The sequence below is a fragment of the Cupressus sempervirens genome, chromosome 2 (assembly GCF_028749045.1).
Source record: "Cupressus sempervirens isolate cs-2001-9-10 chromosome 2, ASM2874904v1, whole genome shotgun sequence".
Classification (NCBI taxonomy): domain Eukaryota; kingdom Viridiplantae; phylum Streptophyta; class Pinopsida; order Cupressales; family Cupressaceae; genus Cupressus; species Cupressus sempervirens.
Genome location: NC_143119.1, coordinates 476205355 through 476232420, shown reverse-complemented (window position 1 = coordinate 476232420; position 27066 = coordinate 476205355). Strand labels below are relative to the sequence as shown.

Genomic DNA, 27066 nt, shown 5'->3' with positions numbered 1-27066 from the left:
TGCTGAAACCCATCAAGCTCATGTCTGAAACGATTGGTTATTACATATGATGAGGATGAGTAATACTTAGAAGATACAACCAACATTCCAGTCAGATTATAGTCAGCCTATGTTAGAACCAGTCGACACAATCAATCAATCCAGTTTTATTTCTTATAGCCAGCTTAAAATATGGAGTTAAATAGATCTTTACTAGACATCAGAATAGAAGATTCAAAATGCATCAATGACAGAAAATTACATTTAGCATCACTGACAACTCTCTCTATTTAGCTTGGAGTTTGGTAACCATACCAACATACTAAAATGAATATCAATAATCAATCAAAAAGGAGGGATAAAGAAAAGTTAACAATTTTATAGAAACAATGATTGAAGAAAGATAACAACAAAGAAGCATATGAAGATAGAAATAATGATTAAATTGTCATACTGTCTAGAGTATTACAGATTATGAAATTTATATCAGCAGTCCACTCAGAGATCATTTTAGGGAATGGTACTAAGTGTCAAGTTCATCCCAACCTAATCTTATCATTAATTAATAAAGATCTTAGAGCACTAAGTGTGAATATGACATTAAGTCATCCAACATATATCAGATTGTCCATCTGAAATTGCAAGGATATTATACCTTAAGGGAAGTCATTGACTAGTAAGAAGTTTCTTATAAACGATTTGAAGGAATTAGTTGCAAATAACATAGGCCTAGACGCGGGGACATTACAAAAGAAAAAACTGAAGCCATGATTTTATGGCCCTTATTGTGTAGTTCGCCGCATCGGTGAAGTCACCTACGAGCTGGAACTTTCAGAGGGGAGCTGTATTCATAACGTTTTTCATATTTCCTTCCTGAAGAAAGCCGTGGGACAAAACGTCATGGTAGCTATAGACCTTCCACTACTCAATGAAGGAGAGCTTATATTGGAACTAGCTGAGATTATTGAAGTACATGAGAAGACTTTGTGGAATCGAACAGCGAAGGAATATTTGGTACGCTAGAAACACTTGTCGCTAAACAACGCAACTTGGGAAGGCGAGCACATTCTGCGGCATCCAACATTGCGTTTGCTTGAGGACAAACAAAATTTGGGACAAGAGGACTGTGATATCCTCGTCATAAAATAGATTTTTAATCAAATCATTGTTAATGGGCTGATTGATTTAAATTATCTCGGACCCATTTTAGTTTTGTTTCCATAGGTAGGTGTAGCCGTTGGCTATCTTTATACACCCTTGGAAAGTTTTCCTGACGGGTATTTAAGCACGACTTCTAGGAAGTCATAGGTATGCAATTCAAATTATTATTTTTATATTGCGAATTCCCATTGGGATTCTCTGTTGTTCGCCATTTCGGAAGTGAAAGATCTTCCCTATTTGGTTTTTCAGTTTCAGTGGGATTCACTCCTCACCCTATTCCGTCACCTGTAATACTTCGCTCGGATCTAGCAAATCAGAGCACCATCATATTGCGAACTGGAGAAGTCATTATATTTAATTTGATCAAATTCTCTTTGTGTTGAATGAATAAGATCTTTTATAGAATATTTTGTGTTTCTCTTGCATATTCCGTACATTTTGTTGTTTGCACTTTCGTCCTCTCCAAGCTCTGTACTTCATCCCATACGACTCCTCTATTCAGCAACATCTTAGACTATACCGTACAACCTCCACCCTCCTATCGTACGACCTCCATTACTACCAACATATGACCCTCCTTAATTCTACCGTATGACCTTCCTATTTTGCTATCTACACCCATCGTATGGCCACCTCACATCTCTCACCCCGTACGACCCTACTCTCACCTCCTGTTTCACCGTACAATACCTCCAGTTACCGTAGAACCCATACATTCAACCGTATGGCCATTCTAAAGCTCATTCCGTATGACCATCCAATATTGGTAACCAATCATCAGACGAATACTGCAATTGGTATATTATAGTTGGATGGCCATATGGAATGAGCTTTAGAATGGCTGTATGGTTGAATGTATGGGCTGTATGGTAATCAAAGGTATTGTACGGTGGAACAAGAGGTGTGAGAAGGGCCGTATGGGGTGAGAGATGTGAGGTGGTCATATGGTGGGTGTAGATAGCGAAATAGGAAGGCTGTACGATAGAATGGAGGGTCGTATGGTGATAGCTATGGAAGCTGTACTGTGGTAGTAATGGAGACCATACAATATAGTCTAAGATGTTGCCGAATGGAGGGGCTGTACGTGATGAAGTACGAAGCTTGGAGAGGACGGAAGTGTAGACAACAGAATGTACAGAATATGCAAGAGAAACACAAAATGTTCTATAAAAGATCTTATTCATTCAACACAAAGAGAATTTGATCAAATTAAATATAATGACTTCTCCAATTCATAATATGATGGTGCTCCGATTTGCCAGAGCCGAGCGAAGTATTACAGGTGACGGAATAGGGTGGGGTGAATCCCACCGAAATCGGAAAACCAAATAGGAAAGATGTTTCACTTTCGAAATGGCAAACAACAAGAGAATCCCAACGGAAAATTTGTAGTATGAAAGAAATAATCCAAATTGCATACCTACGACTTCCTAGAAGCTGTGCTTAAATACCCGCCGGGAAAACTTTCCGAGGGTGTACAAAGGTAGGCGACGGCTACACCTACCTACAGAAACAAAACTGAAATGGGTCCGAGAATTTAAATCAATTGACCCATTAACAATGATTTAATTAAAAATCTATTTTATGACAGGGATATATATATATATATATATATATATATATATATATAAGCAACATATAAGCATGAATAAAGATTAGAATGTCACATAGTATCATATAAACAATAAAAACACCATAAACTTGTAATCATATCATCATAGCATCATGTGCTTCAATTTCAACATCAAAATATTAAAATAATTATATTGAGTTGAAGTGTCATTATTTCAACTTTCAACAATTGGAGCTTAATACTAAGTTTTAATCATCTAATGGATTATCTAGATCTTCTTCTCAACCAATGGCATTAGTTGATTCATAAGCAGTGCCAATGCCATTGTAATCAGCTGTAACAATAGTGTTCTTTCTGTCCAAGTCCTCAAATGCAACAACTGCAAATTGAGAAGTGGAAACATCCAAGTCCGTATGCTCTGGATCTATATCGAACATTATTGACCCTCCTCTGTATTCATTCTACTTGTGTGAAATGAGACACAAGTTGGAATGCACATATACTAAGTTCTCCACTCCTTTTGATTGCAATCTTCTATTGTGCTTTATTGAATGGATGAAAGAATATGTCCTCTATTTTCTTTCTAATGCAAATGAACTAGCTGCTGCAAAGACAAGACAAAAGTAAACAATTGACTTATATTAATAAAATTACTAGCAACCTATGAAGACAATAAAATTAAACAATTATAAATAAAACTTAGTTGTGATATAACTCTAATTGCGAGGGGCTGCAGCAATTGGAAGCATTAGCCATGATGGTACCACCAACTATGACCATCCTTTTTAAACCAATGACGAAGGGCATCAATAACTAGACCTTTTGCATTCACAAGCTCATGAACTCATATATAATGAAATCTCACATATCATCAGTACGAAAGAGTCTTTCAAATGTTGCCTTGTACTTATAAGACGCTTCTAAATATCTATATGGTGGAAGCCTTCATGGTACATCAAGAAAATTTTTGCTATAGTATTTTGGAGTCAATGAAAAGGTAAAACAATGTAGTGAAGTGATCATCTTGTTCCATCTTTCTACAACAATTGTTTGCAATTTTTTGAAGAGAGTCTCCTCAAGGTCGTCTTGCTCTTTTGCATTTATGATTACCATCACCTTCTCAAGCATGGAGTCGATGCCATCATACACTTTTCCAATGCTAGGCTTAGCCATGTTAGTGTAGTGAATCATGGTCATAATGTGCTCTGTGAATTTAAGGAGCTACTCTACACAATTCCACCATGAGTCATCTACTGTCCATCACTTAATTATAGTTTTCTTCTCAGTGCTCATTTGCCTCTATATAGACCAATTTTGCTTGATCAACATAGTTACAAAGTGCCACTTTAACTTTTACAAGTCATTTCAAGACGATTATGTTAGATGCAAATTGGATGTCGACAACATATAATAGAAATTAAAGCCAAAGTGATTAAAAAATAAAGACAAGCTTTAAAGAAGAATATATTATTGCACATACAAATTATGAAATCAGAAAATGTGAAATACCAATTTATTTAGTTAAATTACTACTTCAAGTTCACTCACCTTCTATAGTCTGATATCTCAATATTTTTGAAATGTAAATAAGTTCACAAGGAACATACCTTATCTTTGTACATAATCTGCACTTTTAATATAGTATAGAAATAAACTTATGATTGATAGAGCTTGGCAATCACCAAGGCATCTATCCACCATGTAAATTCATTTACAAATGCTAATTATGGTAAGAGAGGTGTCTCTTCATTATAATTGTTATGACGATAAGAAGCGACATTCTATCATGCCTCTTCACTTGGCCAATTATGAGTATATTGGAGGTCATATAATTTCAAGAAAGCAGATTTGAATATTGAATATATATAATCCCTTTGTGGACCACTTTGCTAAGAGTAAACCAGTTGCTAATAGCAATCAAAAGGTGCAAGCAACTATATTTAATATCAGAGATGACATCATCCAAAAGCATAATCAATATAAGGAATATCAGATGTCATATCCCTGTTTTTGCTAGCATCGGAGTTTGATGGATTAGCTTATTATTGTGATCCTCGTAGGTTAATTGTTGTGGATAGAGAGTCTTTTGAGGCAAAGGCTCCATTGGGGAGGGTCTTGTCTTCTTCATAATTCGATATGTTCATGTTTGGTCTTGGTTTGACTGAGACTGGACTTCATTTGGGCTTAGTTTCATGTACTTACTATTTATGGCAAGTCTAGTGATGATGCAGAAGGACCCTTTCTATTTTTGGAAAGTGCATTTGGTCACATTGAGAAAAAATATGTGACTCCTGTTTTAGTTTGTATGTTAAAAATGATATGTATTTTGGGAGTTATTATTCTTTTAGTGGCCAAATTATTATTGAATCATTAAATGACTTATTATAAAGTTATAATTTAACTTTATAATTTCACTTAAGTTGAGGGTTGAGTCTGATGGAACACTAAAATTTTGGTAAATTTAGAGTCCCAAAAAACCATGGCAAGGGGCTAGTTTTCAGATCTTACGCACTACCTATGTTCAAACAATATACTTCAAGCCAAAACAAGTCATAATAAAAAGATTGTAGAAAAAGAAGCTTGATCCATATTTGGCATCTCATTCAGTTTCCATTTTTGGGCTATTGCCAATCGTGTGATAATGTCTTCATCATTAAAAGTAGGACAATTCAGTAATATCAATGGAGGTGGTGAAATGGAAGACATGTCTGACTGTAGTTAGAAGTTTATATCTGCACTTTTGTTGTCATATTGACCCATTGTAGTTTCTACTACAACATCAATGCAAATGGAATGTTGAGAAAGACTTAACAATTTTGGGAAATAGAAATTTTATATAAGTGAGGAAACTCACGTTGCCAGATTTAGGAGAAACTTGTCACAAGTATAAAGCTATGTTATACACTGAAGATGATTCCGGTACAATATGCTACGTGCAAGTGATAAAGCTTTCATTTGCAGTCCTGTAAATATGCATCTATACAAGGTATTATAGCATGGTGATGACAGTATCTTATATTTGAATGTTTCTTAAAAGAACAACGATAACCATGAAGATAAATATGCATATTTCTGGAGAAATTGACCAGTAGCAAACCCAGGAATATGCATATCATGAAGATGTGCCAGATTTAACAAAGCATAGCACTTGCAGAGGGCCCAGGAACTATAGATTTGGAAGGAGCCCAAAATAACAAATTGACAGCAGCAACCTGTAACTTTCAACGATGGAAACAATATGAAGGATACACTGTAATAAAAAATAAATATGCATAGCCCTGAGCGTAATTCGAAGACAGTATTGAAATCATTGATTGAGTATTTGAGAGACAATATTCATATTTGTACTTTAAAATTTTTCCTTGCCTATGCTTTATGGTATATTATATTTTTCCAATTGGCGGAGAAATGGACTTTTGAACTAAGCCCATGGATTTGAGTTAGTGAGTGGATTTTGTGCAACCTGGATATGTTCACAATAGATGGATCTTCTGTAAGGAATGTCTCTATTGTGATTTTATTTTTGGCATTATTATCTATTTATATTTCGGAGTTTTAAATTATTATTAAGTTGTGTCCTTTGTAAATGTTTTTTATTTATTTTCTATAAATATTTTAATATTCAAATAAGTGGATTGGATCATTATTGCATTTTAAATTAGATAAATTTAAATATTGTGAAATACTTTATTGTTTCCGTATTTATGTCTAATTTGTCTCCGTAGGAGTTAAAGTGCATTTTAGACTAATTTAAATTGCGTTCATATAACTGGTCCGTCGCGTTTGAATTATTAAAATTATTTACAGTTGAATATATTAAACTTTATAAAGTTGTACGTCTCAGCTTATAATGTTGACTCTGATTGCCCGTATAATTAGGCACTGGTCTTTACTCCTGATCCATAATCCATATGCTAGCAACTATTTCATTTCTTTCCATTGAAGAATTAATATATTCATTCATTGCAATCATCTGTAATAATCACTTCTATTTAAAAATATTCATACAATTATTTACTTTTATCCTTAATTCGAAATTTGCAATCTTAATAGCTTTCTAAAATTCTTGCCATTTTAAAAGCCTTCATAACATTCGCGTTCTAATTAATCTGCTTTAAGCATCTTGGATATAAGTGTTTCGTCTAGGATCAGGTACACCCGCCTCGGTTTTGCAGAGCCAGAAGTGCAGGGAACTTGGACCGTATTATCCAGTTCCGTCAAGTTGGCCTTAACTGGTTGGATATCCCAGCATCGAGCAGGCAAGGCTCGTAGGATTCCAATCTGCGGTTTTAGGAACCAACAGAGTCCTCATTGGAAGGGGTCATTTATTTAATTTAATTCATGGAAGCCTATACCAAGGCATGGAGTAATTATATTTCAAAATTCAGATATGCAACCAAAAAGAAAAGTTTGCATTTACGTGAAAATTGTATGGAAGAAGCTATTTGCCATTGGTGCGTTGAGGAAGATTTTGGCTTTAATTGTTATAGAAGCAAGCCTCTAGATTTGATTTATTCATCTTATTGCATTTTAATATTTTGTGCTAAGAAGTATCCGAAGGTTTTGAGTGTTTGTTGTTGTTGAGAGAATGGTGAATTCTTTTGGTGGAGTTTGCACTTTGAATTGGTGATTCTTATGCCAATGACTCGTGCCTAAGTCTGATTTCAATAATGTAGATCGATAAAGGGTTTGGTAGGACAACTTGAACTTATTCTGAAATTGCTGCAAAGGATCTAGTATCTGGGCGGCCAGAAAGATTGGTAACAATTCTGAAATCTGAAGGCTGAGTTTGGTGTTCATTTAGCAGCCATGTTGGGTGGTGTTTGCATCTACCTAGGCAGCGTTAGAAATCCCAAGCAAGCTGTGTTTATATGTACTGGTGTTTGGCAACATCTGATACAATTTCTCTACTCAGTTGAAGATAAGGCTATTTCTAGGGAGTTTCTTAGTTGATAAATATTAAATATATTGCTGCTCTCATAACCAATTGCTTGAAATTTATATTATCCCTGATTGACGGTAATGTGGAATATGCTGGTTGCAGCTATAATATATTTATAATACTCTCAACTAATTATTTGATAGAGTGCATGGCTATCTTTCCTACTGTGCCTGATGTTATTGATTATGGGCATATATTTGTTATGTATATTTTTATTATGATCATACACGGGGGGCTGACAGAGCCTTTCCCTGAGTTTTTCAACGTCATCCAATGCTATGGATATTGTGTACCGTCTGGACGATGTTGGTTTCTTTAATTTGATTATAGTCACACATCCCTCAAATGACACCGATCAAGTAGCTGTGAACACTCTACGATCATTTATATACCCAAATTCATGTTTACTGCATAAGTTAATTAAGAAACGCACTCAGACAAAGAATACGAACATGAACAGCAACCAGCAGAACTCTTATTATTATTCGCATATGCCCACAGTACATTATGCTTCCATGGTAAGATCTGATGATTACAATGCTTTCCGAAGGGGTTATAAATACTTTCCGAAGAACTTTCCCGAAGGAGTCTGTCAGCCACATACATTATGTCCGCTACAAACTATTTACCCGTCGGCTATATAACAATTTCCTTTCCGAAGGGACCCGTCCGCTGATACACAATTTCCTTTCCGAAGGGACCCATTGGCTGATACACAATTTCTACCGACGACAATTCATGTGTTGCGATATTCACCATAGCATTGCCCAATTTCCCCAATTCTTGTGATATTGCTTATAACCAAATGTCACTGTAGTATGGTTGCCATGGAGTATAAATTCATAGTTAGAGTCCCGATTTATGCGTTCAATACTTAGTATATTATTATATTATAATTGATATTTGATTTGATTATAATATTATTTCTTTCTCCATGGTCTGATAATGTATTATTTCTTATTTTATAATTATATTCATTTATTTATTTATATTATTTTTGACAAAGTATACATTATTATTATTTATCAGCATATAATATAGTATTGTATTATTTTAGATATATTATATTCTTAATTTATCTTTATTATTTGTTATTAAATCCATTCAAGAAGGAGGGGATAGGAGGGGATATTACAAATGATATAATTATCATAGTATGATCGCTATCTCTGATTATTTATGCAATATCTTCTTGATTCCATTTTCGCTTAATGTTTGATGCACATGCATTCTTTCTGCCTTGCCAATGGTGAACCCAAACCACTGTTTCATGGCTCTGTCAAGGCTCTTTGAGTGGTTAATAACGAGATGTATATTTGAGAAGGAGGGGATATTACAAACGATATAATTATTGTAGTTTGATCGCTCTCTCTGATTATTTATGTGATATCTTCTGGATTCCATTTTCGCTTAATGTTTGATGCACATGCATTCTTTTTGCCTTGCCAATGGTGAACCCATACCACTCTTTCGTGGCTCTGTCAAGGCTCTTTGAGTGGTTAATAACGAGATGTATATAAGAACAATTCTGAATGCTGCCTTTGGAGGAGTGAATGATTCTTCCTTAAATGTATTGAGAAGTTGCATCAATAGTCATAACCATGCAACAAATTGCACCAATTCCATGTAACTAATTGATGTTACTAATCTAGTTATCTAACTACCACTCGTATTATTCCTTTCCTTCGGTGACGATTGTGAATTGTTTATTTGTTATTTTTAATATATGGATCGCTGCATTTATTGAGTTTATGTAATGTCCCCATTTGTTGCTAGCATCAGAATTTCAGGGATTAGCCTAATATTGGATCCTTGTAGGCTAATAAGGATGATTAGAGGGTCTTCTGAGGATTGATTCGTCTCCAACATTCAGGGGTTTATGGATTTGGCCTTCGTTCGATATCTTTTGGACTCCGTTTTCCATACTATGTATAGTAAGTCATGAATAATAGAGATGGACCCTTTCTATTTTTAGAAAGCGTATTTGGTCACATGGGGAATTATGAGGAGAGATTCCTATTTCTGACAACATGGCAATTAGACAAGCATTTCAATAGATATTAAAGTTCAAGCGACTTAAGTGATTTATTTTAATATTTTAATATTATTATAAAGTTATAAAGTCACTTTATGACAAAAGGACTTAAGTGACTAAAAGACGAAATAGTCTTTTATCCCACATTGGTAAGTTGTTCATACCTCTCCTCATTTCGAAGTTATAAAGGAAAGCAATTGCATTGGGATTAAAACAACGAATATATGTTATGATACAAATTCCAAGGTTGCTTAGATGTGACTGGATTTTCCTAAGGACGAAAACCCTTGAGGAAAAGTGTGCGAACCTAGTTCGGCACAGTTTACTATTAGATTTTGGAAGTTCGATTTGAAGACTAGATAAGAAGTTGGAACTATAGGAGTAAACAAGAAGAGGACTGATTAGTAAATGGTATTGGCTTCTTAAGGACATCGGCTGAAGTGAGTCGGCATTCAAGACATCAGACACATCGAGTTCAGAACTGGTATTGTTTTTGCAAAGTGAATTTCTTCATCTACATTTCATCCAGTGGCAGTGTATCTTTCCATCAGAGGGGAATATGGGACAGTTGGGCAGGTATCCCTTCACACTAAACCAGTCCCACGTATTATCTGCACGTGAGCCCCATCCTGTAGGACTGAAAATTGGGCAGAACAGTATGGCAAAGGCAATATTGGTAGTATCCGTAGCAGAGATTTGCATTGCAGTTGGAAAGGGAGAATGCATCAGCGCCTTAAAAGGTGATCACGGGAAGGGATTTCACCACTTAGCGATCTGTCACAGCATTATCCACACCTACAGTAGGAGTCGGATTCCATCAACGTTTAGAGTTCAGCAACAGTTGGCAGTCGGGTTGAGCAACTGTAATCATTGGTAGACTGAGTGTTTGCTACTGTTTTCAAGGCTCTTAGCAGCACTCATCAGATTTGGGTCTGTTCATTCTTATTCACTTTGTAATGTTCATTTTGCTTTCTGCCTGATATTATATGACAGAATCGCAATTTCAGACTGTGGCTTATGCTCATTGATTTATAGGTCTGAATATAAGTTTGTGTTGAGTCTGTAATCAGCTTTAAGTCCGATTTGATTGAATGTATTGGTATCTAGTTTGGCATGTTCTGAGTATTAACTCCATGAAATAGCAAAGAGTTGGGACAGTAATGCTTGATTCTCAGAGAACTGGTTATATTACAACTGTTTGATGAAATTCTTGTCAGTCCTAGTTCAATATTTTAATCCAAATCCAGCAGAGATTATTACAGTTTATGTATCGATGCATTTGCTGCTTAATGACAATGTTTATGGCTTGATACAATAACTCCTACAGAAAATCACGATGTCTTATTGATAAGATGATTTTTTGACCAATGATATCCCTCTTAAATATTCTCTTATAGTGGCTTCCTTGATATAGATGTTATATGGTATCAGCCGATCAGTTAAACTTTGCCAATCAATCTTGCATGGTTTTGAATGCTGTCAACTCCATTTATAAAATAATACAAGTATCTTTCTCGAGATATCAACAGACAGTTTTTTGTCTTATGACTTACCACTCTACTATTCTTGCCGAGTTCAATTATTGTTTCTGCTACTAACTACATTGGGGGTGTCCTAGTCCTTCCAAGCCTGGACCATATAATGTTCTGGTTCTTTTGGGAATCAGAAGTCGGACAGGGATATTACGTTCATATGAATGTTTTTTAGTTTTGCTGGCACCACTTTGCGAGTGATTATTTTCCAAACAATTGTAACAGCTGTTATGTGTGTTTTGAAAATCGAATTCAAACTTGATCGACAACCGCGCTACCATAATTGCAAGCTTATGTGTTGATTATATTGTCAAAAAAACAAATCCAAGGGTGGCCATTATAAAGGAGGGCGACAAAAAGTTATTTGAACTACAAGAGGGAATATTAAACTTATAAACAAATAAAGGCATCACCATCATCTTGAGAAGACTTTTCAAATCATCATGGGAATCATTCTTCTTTAGTGGGGTGAAGTGGGGCTGCCCGCTCTCCCCTACCCTTTTTGGCATCTATATTGGCGAGCTTGAGACTTTCCTTTGAGACTTCTCACTCCACAGTGATGGTTGTTACTTATACTAGGTTCTGATCTCCATCCTTCTTTTGATGATGTATTTCTATTGGCCTCCTCTCTGGAGGGCGTTCAACACCTCTTGGATGGCTTGGCCTCCTTCTGCGACTTGAGACAACTCACATTTAACCTGGGTAAAACTTGGATCATGGTCTTCAACTGCTTGAAGACATCTCATTTGCGATTCTTCTTCGAGGGGTGAAAGATCCCTGATGGATCTCTTTTGCTGATCTGCTATAATTTTATTATTTTTAAATTTGTTTTCTTTGTTTATTAAAATTTTCTTGTAGAATTAGATGGAAGTTGCAGAAGAGTTTGATTGTGTTATGTTTTTGATGATTTTTCAATAAGTAATAACAAAAGTACAATAACATGAACTAATTCTGAAAATGTATTCCAAATACAATCAAAGCAATTTCGCTCCAAGCAGATTTTTGAATATAAAACCTAATTTGTAACCAGATGAACATTTACAATAATATCCAGATAATTACAACCAAGGATAAACCCAACCCGAAGGCATGAAGGAGAAATACGAGCCCAAAAGGAAGCTACGACCAGGTTCCAGCTCTCTAATGCTGCACGTGGGAAGGAATATGGTTGCCAGGTGCTGCCGTACAGCTGCAAAGTGCCCACACGTGGATAGAATGCCCAAACCCCAGCTAAAACTCTGACTCAATACTGTGTTCTCCAAAAGAAACAATGCACAATCTCCAAGATGCTTCTGACTGCAACAAATCCAAACCACTGTTTTGGGGGCTACGTCCCAAACATGCAAAGCAAGTGGGGTTGGCATCCCAAGTGCTGAAAGCTCAATCAGAGCCCAAATCACAAATCCAAGATGTAATATGTCAATAATCCTTCAAACTTTGTCTTTTACGTCCTTATAACCCACCAAACTTAGCTTGAACCCTATAAGTGTTTTCATGTGGCGTTGGGTTATAAAATAATATATTTCTCATTTTTAAAGTGGTCAAGTATCCAGAAAATGACCTTTTTCCCAATAGAAAGAAATCCGTTCACTGAATTGCTCTTAGTCAAAAGAGAAATATTTAGAAAAGTTCAAGACCTTTCCAACGAGCTATTACACCAAGGGATAATCATCCAGATGAGGCCTAAAAACCCCTTATTACTCTAAAATGGCTATAACTTAGCCTTATTTAAATTATTAAAATGCTAACTTAGGAGAATATTTAAATATATTAAAATATTTCCCAAATAGCAAACTGATAGCCAAAACACCTCTATAAGGTGAAACTGAACTCATCACCTCCTATGATTGATGCTGGATAATCTGAAATAACTGACAGTCTCATCCCTCAAAATTAGGGATACTCCTAAAAAATAGGAACGTCTCCGAATCTCCCACAATTGCAACCATAGAATGATCTCTTAGAGACTCAAGACTAACCATCTCCACCTCCTAAAATGTAGGAAACTCCTCCTACAATCAAGGAATTGCTCTCAACTGCCCTCCTATTGTCTGAAACTCTAGATCCGAACACTGTATACCCTGATTGAGTCTCTAAACACCACTGCCAGCCTACAAGATTCCCTGCTAGGCTAACTCCCACGTCCTGCTAAATAGAGCTAAAAGAGGGGACATGACAGTCCTCCCCTCTCGGAGATCCTTGCCCACAAGAAATACAACACTAATCCTCCACTATCCCAAGCAATCCAAATACAGAACACTAATTGACCCCAAACCTGAAGTGACTCATCGGGACAAACATACTCCCCACTGTAAGGTGTAGAAGTGAAGTAGATCACATCGTCATAGTAGAGTATCCACCCCTGAATACCCTCGCGCCCAAGAATCCAAACAAATGGCCATCCTGTCCTCCTGTCAAAATTCAGACTAGTAGCCGGTCCCAAAACAGTCCTATTATCCAACCCGTCCCAAACCTCATACAATCTCCGTGGCAAATCTAAGGCATCCGCTCCTGTGTGTTGAGATATTGAGGGACATGTGGTTATGATCAAATCACTGTTACTATCTGAGTCCTGATCAGTAATTATACTCCTAGCTGATCCACCCTGAGACGGGAGTGGGCATGCCTTGAGCACGATCTTCCTTCTCCCAACCATAAACTCCAATTGTGTCTTCTTGAAATCTTGGCTGTATCTCCCCAAGTATTGCAACTACTGTACACCCAAAACTACATTCGTGCCCACTAGATCACACATGTAAAAGTCATCTATCAAGGTGTATCCCTTCATGCCTATGCTCAATTGTGGGATACCCTTGACGCATTGCAGAGTAAGACCATTATCCACAATCACATCGATTCCTGGAAAATTCTGTCCTTGCAGACCACATCGGTCTACCATTCTTGTATTTATAAAATAGTGTAGACCCACTGTCCACCAAACAATACATAGTATGCCCATGGATCATACCCGAGATGTAGAAGAGGTGAATCATCAATGCACTTGACAACGTAGCCATAGTCCCATGTGGTTTGAGTGCTACCTCAACATCTTCGAGCTCAATTTGGACACCACCATCCTTGTCATTTATATCTCAAACCTCCTCATCCTCTATATCTAACATGACCTCAATAAGATGTGCCTTTCCCTGCCCAAGGCACCTATGTCCTGGTACCCATGGCTCCTTACAAGAAAAACATAATTTCCTCCTCCTTAGTTCATTTCTAGAATCCAGGTCTACTTTGGGAGGTGGAGGTGGCGTGTCCTTAGCCTGTAAAGGAGGCCTCTGTGGTGCTTGTATATTCCCCGATGGTTTCTTATCAGTCTAATAAGAGGTAGGAGTGGTGTCCAATCTCAATGTCACATCAATAGCATCCTTAAGAGTGGCCGACTGGAAAGCACGAACCAATCCCTTAAGCCTGTCCTGCAATCCCTTAATGAATAGCATCACACTACGCTTCTAGGGCATATCAGGTACCATAACCGCAATGTGCTGGAACTCATTAATATAAGCTTTTGCATGACCAGTTTGTCTCAAATGAGCCAACTCTCTATAGTAAAGTTTTGTATCCTTACGGTCAAACCGTGTAATGAGTCGCTCAGTGAACTCAGCATAGGAATGTACTAAGGCGTGATCCTGGGTAACCAATCCATGGTGCCACCAATCATAGGCAATCCCCTCTAGATGCAACACGACAAATTGAATAGCCTCACGCTCAGGCATGGGCCGTAATGAAAGATATATATCCAGCTTGTGAATCCAAGCTCATGCACTTGTATCTCTTGAGCCATCATATGTAGCTAATGTGATCTTCCCAATAGCTCTATTGAGGTCATAGTTCTGCTGCTGTTGTGGTGGTCTATAACCACGATCTCCCCTAGACCTAGCTATATCTCTATGATGTGCACAATACTGGGGAAGAGGGAAGATGTCCCTAACCTCAGGGGGTAGAGCTCTCCACTCAGCTGTGGCCGCCAAAACTGACTCCTGGAACCCCACCTCTGGTGGTTCCACTTGTGCTGGCCATTCACCTGGTATGAACTAATGAAGCAATGGTCTATTTGTAGTAGGTGTACAATGGCGATGCTGCCTAGAGGAATGAAGGGAGCTCCCAACTGAAGAATGAGACTGGTGGCTGTGCTGACTACTAGCCACTGAAACTGATCTACTTCGCTTGCCTCTGTGTCCACCCATCTCCAAACGCTCCAAGGTATCCTGTAATCTGTCTAAAGCTTGAGCAATCCTGGGCTGAGTAGTGAATAGGGTCCGCACCATCTCTCTCTCTTCATCATCCTGATTCGCTATGCCGCTCACTTTTTCTTCTGCCATAATGGATTCTTAGTCTATTCCAAACCCTTGCTCAAGTTGAGCTCTCCTGCGCGTATAAAATCTATGTATCTCAGCTATGTATCTTCTACTGATTTGTTGTAATTTTATTATTTTTAAATTTGTTTTCCCTGTTTATTAAAATTTTCTTGCAGAACTAGACGGAAGTTGCAGAAGAGTTTGATTGTGTTATGTTTTTGATGATTTTTCAATAAGTAATAACAGAAGTACAATAACATGAACCAGTTTTGAAAATATATTCTAAATACAACCAAAGCAATTTCACTTCAAGCAGATTTTTGAATATAAAACCTAATTTGTAACTAGATGAAGATTTGCAATAATATCCAAATGATACAACCAAGGATAAACCCAACTTGAAGGCGTGAAGGAGAAATACGAGGCTAGAAGGAAGCTACGGCCGGGTTCCAGCTCTCTAATGCTGCACGTGGGAAGGAATATGGTTGCCAGGTGCTGCCGTACGGTTGCAAATATGGCTGCCAGGTGCTGCCGTACAGCTGCCCACGCATGGATAGAATGCGCAAACCCCAGCTAGAACTCTAACTCAATACTGCATTCTCCAGAAGAAACAATGCACAATCTCCAAGATGCTTCTTACTGCAACAAATCCAAACCACTGTTTTGGGGGCTACGTCCCAAACAAGCAAAGCAAGTGGGGTTGGCGTCCCAAGTGTTGAAAGCTCAATCAAAGCCCAAATCACAAATCCAAGATGTAATATGTCAATAATCCTTCAAACTTTGTCTTTTACCTCCTTATAACCCACCAAACTTAGCTCGAACCCTAAAAGTGTCTCCATGTGGCGTTGGGTTATAAAATAATATATTTCTCATTTTTAAAGTGGTCAAATTTCCATAAAATGACCTTTTTCCCAATAGAAAGAAATCCATTCACTGAATTGCTCTGAGTCAAAAGAGAAATATTTAGAAAAGTTCAAGACCTTTCCAACGAGCTATTACACCAAGGGATAATCACCCAGATGAGGCCAAAAAACCCCTTAATACTCCAAAATGGCTATAACTTAGCCTTATTTAAATTATTAAAATGCTAACTTAGGAGAATATTTAAATATATTAAACTATTTCCCAAATAACGAATTGATAGCCAATAACACCTCTATAAGGTGAAACTGAACTCATCACCTCCTGTGACTGATGCTGGATAATTTGAAATAACTGACAGTCTCTTCCATCAAAATTAGGGATACTCCTAAAAAATAGGAACATCTTCGAATCTCCCGAAACTGAAACCATAGAATGATCTCGTAGAGACTCAAGACTATAACCCATCTCCACCTCCTAAAATGTAGGAAACTCCTACAATTAAGAAACTGCTCTCAACTGCCCTCCTACTGTCTGAAACTCCAGATTTGAATACTATATACCTTGACTGAGTCTCTAAACACCACTACCAGCCTACGAGACTCCCTGATAGGCTAACTCCCACGTCCTGCTAGATAGAGCTAAAAGAGGGGACATGACAAGGGGGTTGAGATTGGGATTTCATCTACTTACACCTATTTGGGCATCAGATTCTTGGGACCTCGTTTAGGAGATTGGTCATGCATCCATAGGTGAACAAGGGCCTTGGTTCCCTTGCTCTACTTGAGAGACACTATTTTTGACATCACTTCTAGGACACCACGTCCAAGATGTCTCTTATGGATTATTTGATTACACTGACGGTCTTTTATGGCTTTGTGGTTTGAGGTCCCTCCCTCTCGGCCTCTGGTTGGGCTTCTGTTGAGAGGGTTTAGACGTTTCTCCTTCGGTGCATTATCAGATGCTACCAGTCTACACCTACTAGTATCATTTTGGCCTAGTTTGGGGCTCACCCCCTTATACTCAATGTTATCTTCGATTTGATGTTGTTTTGCATCATCTTTGGGGATTTTTCGACTTTGTTGAGGGCCATCACAGATCCACCTACTTAGCTCACCACTCCTCGGAGGTGATCCCCATGGTTGATCCCAATGGTTAGGCCCGATGCTGGTATGCTTAGGCTGTGACTCTTTTAGGTTCGATGGGCATTGACATTGATCATCTACCTCCCTTATAGTATTCATTGGATGCCCCTCTCATCTCCTCCCTACCCAGTTGGAGTTGAACGGGCATGTTAGGATGGACATCTATAAGGGGGTATATTTACATTACTTGGATTGAGCCCCTCTTGGGGTGGGAGCGGGGGGGGGGGGGGGGCTCCGTCCCAAGATGGCCTATTATGCTTAGTACTACTTTGATACTTAGGACGGGATCATTGTTTACCCCTCTTATGTTAGGCGGCATTTGACTCGTGCCTTGCACATGCCTTTGGGCTCCTTTATAGTGGGTTCGCATCAGCTTCGCATCTAGACCGACCACTAGATAGACGGAGATGACTAGATTTGCCAACTTTGTAACATTGGGGTTGTGGAGAGTGAGTGGCACTTACTAACTGCCCTGCTTACTATGAGATCCGTGGGAGGTTCCATTGTCCTTTTAGGGATTGTCGGTCCTTAGCTTCCTTTTTCAGATACACTGACTAGTAGCATTTGGCACTCTACCTCCTCAAGGACACGCATCTTCAAGATCATTCTTTATAGCTTAAGTCTCCCTTGAGACTCGGGTCTATTCAGCTCATCACCTCCTTTGTCACAACAATCACCTCTTCCAACGGCACCAAGTGTTCGTTGTAACCCTCTTCTATGATTCATACCAGGATTGTGAGATCTCACAAAGACTAGACACCTCGACAACAACCCTCTATTACATGTAGCTCTTAGAGATGGCCTCAAACCACCCTCACCTCAGTAGGTACACTTCTGTGCAAGACTTCCTTGTGGCTAGGGACTCTTAGTTGGTGGCCCCTGCTTTCCTCTGCTTTTGGCTTCCCAATGGTGTTTGTAGTTGTTTTTCCTTTTTGTTTCTTGTTTGTTTGCTTTTCTCTGGGCACCATTGTGTGTTCCTTTTGCTAGTTGTCTCCTGGTTGTAGCTCTTAGTCCCTTAGACCCTTTGTTGGTCTCTAGTTGGACATTAAGAATTTATCTTATCTTATCTTATCTCCTTATTGTCTCTTTTGATATGCCTAGGCTTGACATAGTTCCAATAATTAGCCTTGGTCTTTTTTGGAGATTTGAATCTACACTATCCTTCTTTCCCTTGTCTTTTTAATCTTCCATGAACAGTTAGGGGCTCCTTGAGTGATTGGGTTGAAGACTAAGTTGCCAGTTTGGATTTGAGTTTGAAATTCGTTCAATTATTTTTTGGGGTTGGGTTCGGATTTGTTTTGGGTTTGTTTGTACAAGAATATATGTTATTTTAATACACAAACACATGCAACAAATAAGTTCATACACCACTTAGTTCACAAATGACATAAAACAAATCTCAAAATTCTGCAGAATTTTGTCGAGGTTTCTCCATTGGAAACCAAAGACACTCAAAATTTGTATAAACTTTTCCTAGGTCTGCCTACAAGGATTCTTAGAAAATTTTGGTCTCTACGGTAGAAGTTTGACCAAATCTCGCAAGTACTAGACTTTGGAGTGAACCACAATTCAAATTTCAAGGTCCACGAGCAAATTTGGTAATTTAGACTGAAAAAATGATGCAATCATTGTATCCAATTCAAGTTTAGAGATGGTACTCTTAGTTTCCCATCACCAAGTGTTCCATTTGTCTAGCAAAGTCTTGCAACAATCATCCTCAATCTTCACTTCAACAAAGTGTAGTTGGGGAACAATCATTTTGAAAGCATATAGATACTCGATCACAAAACCACCATCATCTTGAGTGTATTCAACCTCTTTCTTAGGAATTTTTTTTTAATCAGGCATTTAGCTTTATAAATCTTACCAAACTTCTTTTATAGAGGTACAACTGTGCCTTCATCATGTACATTTGACAATATGTAGTTTTCCAAACTTAGCCAAATGACGTCTATTGTTTTTCTGTTTTGTCCTAGTCTTGTTGCGAGATGTTGCAACACATCTAGATACGGATAGTGCAGCCTATAGATCTCTTGAATGGATGATAAGATTTCAAAGCTCACAATTTGTGCCCAAGAACTGCATTATATCTTTGATATCCTTGGTTTTCTTGCAACAAGATCTTTTGCACAAATTCCCACTCCATGCAAGATTAGCATAAAGACCTCATCCCTAAATCTTAGATTGAGGTAATTAGACTCTGATACCAAATGAAAGGAATCAATGGTGCAATATATGCTCTATACTAAATCATTTGCTAAAAGTAAATTAGTCAAACGTTTGCTACAAGGACATAAACACAAAAGCGATTCACTGCATAGTTATATACATGGGGAAAATCGTTTGCTAGAAAAATATCACACTCGAGAGCAACTCAATGTATTATGCTGCTAACAAAGGTTATAATACATTTGAAGAGTCTAAACTTGCAACATAGAAGTAGCAACATAGAAGTGGCAGATATTTTCTATGGATTTTTCACTCAATTTCTTTGGCACACATTAAAGAAGATTGCACATTTTCTAATTGGCATTGCCCTAAAAGTTCCTACATTCACACTTTTTCGCTGATTTTGCATGGACAAAAACTCCCTAAGCATAAAAAAAATTCAAATTTGAGTGCTGGGCCTAAACTTGTGGATAGGGTTGTAACAATTTCATAGGGTGTTGAAAATATATACCATATTTTAGAGACTTCAAAAGATTTAACAAAGTTGCAAGGATAAGTCATTTTAGATTCTTGAAAGTAACTTTAAGGTGCAAAAGTTGATTTTTTTCAGAGGGGATGAAGGTGAGCCTTTTCTATATCTCTTTATAATTTTTTTTTTTTTTTTTTGGATTCAATTTATTTGAAAAGTACTTCTATTTAATCTTTTCAATAGATAGGGATAGCTCTAAGCTGGTGCTTTTACAGGGATGTATTACCATGTTATCTATTAAAGCTACCTTTGTAGAGCTTATTAATAAGTGTGTTGAGCAAACAGATTGCAAAGATAGTGGATGTTAATGTAATGTACCCTTTTTGGTATTGCCCTAATGTTTGCCCTAGAATCACAATTTTTATTAAAATAAGAATTGTAAGATGGTCAGAGTATAACTTCACCACTTAAAATGTCTTTGAACAAGGTAAATTCTGATTTAGGTTCTGCAATTACCAAATAAGGGACAAGTGCAAGCCTACCCACATGCACACTTAAATACATACAAACTAATTACGTGTTAAGTGTATATAATCTGCCTTAAGCTTTATAAATTGATAATAGAAATAGATACACATTCCTGTCCTAGGGATTAGGTAATAATATAATGCATATTTAGGTTTATGAAATAAACATATAGCTTTCAGGCTCCATGCTCTTAACCATAATGAGGAATAAGATAAGGAAAACATGATGAGGTGTCTTCATTGTCTCTACCCTAGGCCCAAGAGCAGAAGCTTTCTCTCCCTTGGCTCCACGCTTCATGGAGTTGGTGTACCTGGCAGAACCTTTACACCCTTCCCCTCCACTGTATCTTACTCACCTCATATGGTTAAAGATCCTTTCCTTAGTTATCACAATAACTCTCCTATATGCTTTGGTGGAAGGATTACGATAGGATGTCCTTAATTCTACCCTAGGCTCAAGAGTGGAAATTTTGTCCCCCTTGTTGCAATTGCTTCTCATCTATATGGACTATCCTTCTCAAATAGTGCCTTTGTATGATTTAACTCATGCCAATTCCACCAAAGGCCTTGTTTAGTGCCTTTATGACCATTCCACTGTAGGCCTTATCTAATACATGTGTATGATGTAGCATGGTCCATTCCATCGTAATGCATACCTATCTTGTGAGACATTGATACCACATTCCTTTGTTGCCTTTGAGAATAATATATTATTCTCTCAACTAATCTGGCCCTTTTTTATTTCTTCTTCAAATGGAACCTTCTCCTCCTTAATATCTCTTTTGAGTGAAGGGGGTCACACCCTTTCATTTTTTAATGCCCTTATGAAAGCGTCACACCCTTTGGTTATGAAAAGATAGCTGTTTGACAACAATGGTTGCCCTTTTACTCTTGATTTAATCTTTACCTATCTCTCACTTAACAAATCTGTCTTTACCACTTTTCAAATCTGCACATTTCCCATTTAAGATCTGCAGATCCTCTTCTTATTTTCTCTTTTCCTTCTCAATTCTTGTTTCAGATCCCTCCTTATACTTCTTTTCTAAATTTTCTCTAGATCTCCTCTGCTGCTTTTAGTTTTTCCCCCCTTTTCATTTGATCCTTCTTTCCCTTTATATCTTCCCATGTGAGGGAGATGTCACACCTCTTCATCATGTCTGCCCTTGGCATTGGTCACAACCTTTCATAGTTACCAGCTTTTGAAAGAGTCGTGACCCTTCATCATTTCTGACCCCAGTGAGAGTCCCGACCTTTTATAATTACAACCCTTTTAAAGAGTCACAACTCTTCATCATTGCTACCCTTTGAAAAAGTCATGACCTTTCTTAGTTATAACCCTTTGAAAGTGTCACGACCCTTGGCACTTATAAGATTCACTTCCTTCTTTCCTTCCCTTATTCCATCCTTATTCGTATGCTCCATTCTCTTCTTCTCCCTATTTTTCCCAAATGAAGTTTTCATCTCTCCCTTTTGTACCATTAATTTGAGGGAGGCAACTTTTTCATTCATGCCTTTTTACCTTTTGTTTAACTAATATTTCATTATTTTTTAATATTATTTAATTTAATTATTATGTTTATTATTGAATCCTAGTTCAAGAAGGGGATATGATAGTTAAATCTGTTCTTTAGAAACTATTGTTAGTTCAAGTTGTCATTCCTAATTGTTCAATGACTTAAATCAATCCTTGCAATTTTTTAGAAGTAAATAAAAAAAACTTTGCATTGGCAAAGTATATTTGGTTAAATAATAACTTTGGATGTATTTTAACTATTTCCATAATAGAATTTGTTTAATTTTTTGTTAATGGCAATTTACTAGTCTCTGATATAGCTAGCAGTCAACATCTGTTTGTTTATTCTCTCAAATTTTAAATCACAACTGAACTTTGGTCTCTTCTTTAGCTACTATAATGTTGTCATCATTCATATTTGATAGTTTATCCTTCTTAAATCTGAAAATCCCACGGCAGCAGATCTTCGCTGTTGATAGTCTAGTGCTTGCATCCAGGGCAAAAACGTTGTCAGTCAATAAAATGTATATAATAAATAATCCCCCACAATCTTTTTTTAGTGTGCATGCTTGTAAATTTTTATTTATTTTTGTTAGATCTTAGGGGGCATTCCTGTACAATTTGAAGAATGGTTTAAGAGTACAAGCTGTTCCATTTTCTGTTGTTTTGACATAGACAAGTTAACATGGTAACATTACTAGGGGTATCATCTCTTTTAGCAGATTTCTTGAGGACTTGCATGTAGCCTCATTTGTTGTGGTATGACACACCTACGATTGAATGCGGTAGTTTATCCAAATCAATATTAAACATATTATAAATTTAAGCAATTACCCAATTCAACACCCAAGGTTTTTGAAATTTTGCATTTAAGCATCTAAAATGTCTGACAGGAATTTGAACATTTGTCTCCACTACGAGGGCCTTGATGGTTTACAACTTGAGCTCATCTCACTTGGCTTGCCTAGTTGACCATTATGCTTGAACATTTTTTTCCAATTTTAGGTATTTGTTGTTCAGCATTTATGTTTTTATAAAGAATTATAGGTAATTGAATAATTACTGTTTAGTTTATGGTATTGTTTTATAATATAAGAACAATGCACCTTTCTCTCTTGCATAGGTTTTTCATTCATTTTTTACTGCATATTGTTTCCCCATCTCCAAATTGTGATTGTATCTAATGTTCTAGGACAGGCCTGGGTTAAAGATTCCGTTTGGATCCCAATTTTTGATGTCGACAGAAAGCTAGAGCTTGAAACAATTCTCAAGAAGATTTCAAATTTTGCAATGGGTAGGTCATTTTTAATCTTTCAGTATTCACTAAAAAAGCACTGGTTTGATAATCTTTTTTTTATAGGTAATGGGACGAAGCCTAGATTAATTATTATTTGTTGAAGTTAACTATTATTATATCTTAAGCTCGAGTAGACTCGAACTCAAGACTTCCCACATAAGAGGCTCACAACTTACCATTGTGGTGGAGGCTCTTACTTACACTAGTTTGATAAATTTAACCTTTCTTTGTACACACTAATAAATTGTTTTTTAACTAGAATTTCATTTAATACAATAATATGTAAACTGTCACCTCTGTATTTTTAATTTTTTTACTCTAATTCAATATATGACAACAAGCTGTACAAATTGTCTAGAACAATTTTTCAATAATAGTAGGGCAAAAGATGTGCAGCTACATATGTACATGTGTGCACATACATATGCATATGTTGTCTTCTATTTGCCACAGAAGAACAAATGTGCTAGAAAGCCCATGTCATATCTCCAATTGAAGACCATTAGAAACATTGGATCCAAGCATTTGAGTTGGTTGTAAACACAAATACAGTAAATAAAAAATATCATCATCCATGGTTGCCAAACATTTCAAGGACAGGATTTCCATGCATATTACCTTGGAGAGTTTTGTTATAACTGTTCCTCAGAAAGTTCTTTGATTTTCAAATTATCCATGTTACAATAAGAAATGTTTCTCTGTCCACATATATGTGGTTACTATTTAATATATCCACACTCATTACTTATGGGGAAAAACCCAAGACCATTGACATGACTGATCGTTCTGTTGAGGAAATTTGCACCCCCATGACATAAATCTATCTCTATTCTCTGAAGGAGGCTCTTAAAGGAGATAGGAATTGTAAGATTAAAAAATTAGAACATGAGTTGTATCCAGATATATTCTCAAAATTGTTTACTTGTGGAATCCTCAAATTACTTATCAAACATACGTTTCTTCTAGGCAGGAGGCAAAATTGAAATTTGACTGAACTAATAATGAATCAGAATATTTTTTTTCTAACTCAAAAGATAATTGTGCAAATGACTAAGAATCTTCAGGTTAAGCCAGGATAAGTTTTTCTTTGCAATTTACAATCTGGTTTCTTACTACTGATAGAAAGTAAAGTTCAAATAGGACCACCTAAAAAGTAGATGCTCCATTTCATTGCTATTTGGATTCAAGAATAGTAGAAAATAAGTAATTGCACTTAATCAATGCAAATTAATGGCCGATAATGTAAAGGTGACCAAGATTCAAACAAATGAGTCAGTTATTGTGGCTTCTTAGCATCATTAGGTATCCCTTTGTCTTGGTGGCTTAAATTTAGATCTGACCAGGGTGCTAACGAGTGTGTTGATAATTGTGACTCTTTAACATCAATTGGCATACCAAGTTGGTATTTATGGCTTTGAGTTGGAATTACCCCTTTATGCATGATCATTAGGTTAATACTCTTTCAAATTTTACCATTTACCTTGATGGTTCCCAAAACTGCAGATTAGAAATGCAAGAGCTTGCCACTTCTCCAATAGGATCTCTCAATCAGTTCTGGCCAACAAACGAGAATCACCTTGAATCCCCTACACTTTAGGCTTCGCTACACCTAGGCAGGTTAACCTTCTCCTTGAACTTGATCACTTGCTTCAGAGCTTTTCTAAAGTGAATTTAAGCTTTGGAGAGTTCTTCGGTTGGCAAAGTCTTTGAACTCAATTAAAATGAAATTGAATGCTGAGTGTTTGAATTGAATGAATTGTATAAGGTTTTAATAATGGATTCAAGGTTTGTAAGAAGGAAGTTATAGATTTTCTGACTTCAATATAAATCCAATACTTCAATGATAAAAGGACCAGTGCTTTAGCTTATTCGGGCAACAGAGTCAATTACAATGAAGATTATAATGTACAACTTTATAATGTTCTATGGACATAAACTATAAACAATTTAATAATCAAGATGCGATGGATCAAATATATACACACAATTCTAAACTAGTCCCGATTGTGCTTTAACTCCTAAGGTTGGGGAAACAGACTGGACACAGATTTAGAAACAATTAAATATTTCACAATATTTGCGATGATTGAGTTTAAAATGCCGTAGATGACCTCGTCCACTTATTTGACCAAAATTGTTTACAGAATTAAAAATAATAATAATTATTAAGGACAAATCAACTGCAATTTAAATCTCCATGCCTTCAATAAAAATAAACAAAGGATTTTTATTTTATTATTGAAATGAAATATTTGAATTTGATATTACAAAGTCATATTAAGCTCCTTATTCCTCAGTACAAAAATATCTCTTTTATTAAATTGCTTCTTATGAATGTCTTTTTTCCGAATATCTCTTCTTGCAAATAATATAACTTCCTTTTATTTCTTTCAAAATATAAAGATATGTCTTTTTGTTCATGGATAGATGCAACTATTCTTTAATACATATCTTACTTAAACTATAAACACTACTTAAATCGAATGAGTTAATTTAATTCATTAATCTCATTGGCCTTTGACGACAACTTATGAAACTTGTCATGCCTTTATATTTATCACTCTACTCAAATTTTGGAAATTGTAATGGGAGATACGGCCTGGATTTGCTCGATTTTGTCTCTCACCAATCATCATTTGCAAGTATAGATGGCTACCTAGAATTTCTTAACTTCCTTGGCCTTGGGAGAAAGAGTTGTAGTATGTTATGGATATAATTATTTTCATCGGGCCTTCAAAGATTATTACCGCAGCCTTCTAATTTCTGTGATTGACTATGAATCGATTGATGATGCTATTCACACTTTTCCTTCTACTTGCCTATTGCTCATCTCTATCTTAAACCCGACATGGCTTCCCTACTTGGAATCACATGTGCTTGCTTTCAAGTTGCTGTCTTCAGATTTGATTCACTCCATATTATGTTGTGGCAGTATAAAGACTGGTTTTAGTTTGCTGATGAAATAATATCCGTTCTCGTTAAACTCCTGCTGATATATATCATCAAAGCCAACACCATATCAATTCATTTGTTCTCATATTTTACAATATTCTTGTTCTTTACCCTTATGCATATTGTATGTATATATTCATATGTCGCTGCTCAACATTTTTCACCAATATCCCTCCAATATAACATTTGAACCAATTAATTTCATAGTATCTTTTCAATATACAACTCAATGAAACCGTCATTATATTTGGTAGAATTTATTTATCAAGTGAGGAAAATTGTTTTGAACATCCTTGCTGCGTCTATTTGTTATGAGTCTCGGCCATGGATGTTTTTCTTTTATTCCATTTGATGGCTTCTCCCTGTTGTTGCTCCACTGAAAATCATTGCTCATGTCTTCTTATGATCATAATCCTTAGCAACGAAAGAGACCTTTCCCATGCACATCTTTTAACAGGCCTAACAACACATCTGTGTATACAATGAGATCAATGGGATTAAATGGGTAAGCCTTTCATATGCTACTGAATATTAATCTTATAGGATCTGATTTCTTTTATTTACACAGTGAAGTGTGGTTTGATATGCCTTATTTTTTCTCTCTTTT

At 36.6% G+C, this 27066-nt stretch overlaps 1 protein-coding gene across 2 annotated transcripts in view; it reads left to right on the top strand.

Moving 5' to 3' along the window:
- The window catches only part of LOC149573102 (Rhodanese/Cell cycle control phosphatase superfamily protein), a 155148-nt gene that overhangs the window by 107394 nt on the left and 20688 nt on the right, over positions 1–27066 (top strand). For both annotated transcript variants that reach the window (XM_089814280.1, XM_089814279.1), the window contains exon 4: positions 23408–23504. In XM_089814280.1, coding sequence (XP_089670406.1) covers positions 23408–23504 — 97 coding nt within the window. The remainder of the gene's footprint in view (positions 1–23407; positions 23505–27066) is intronic.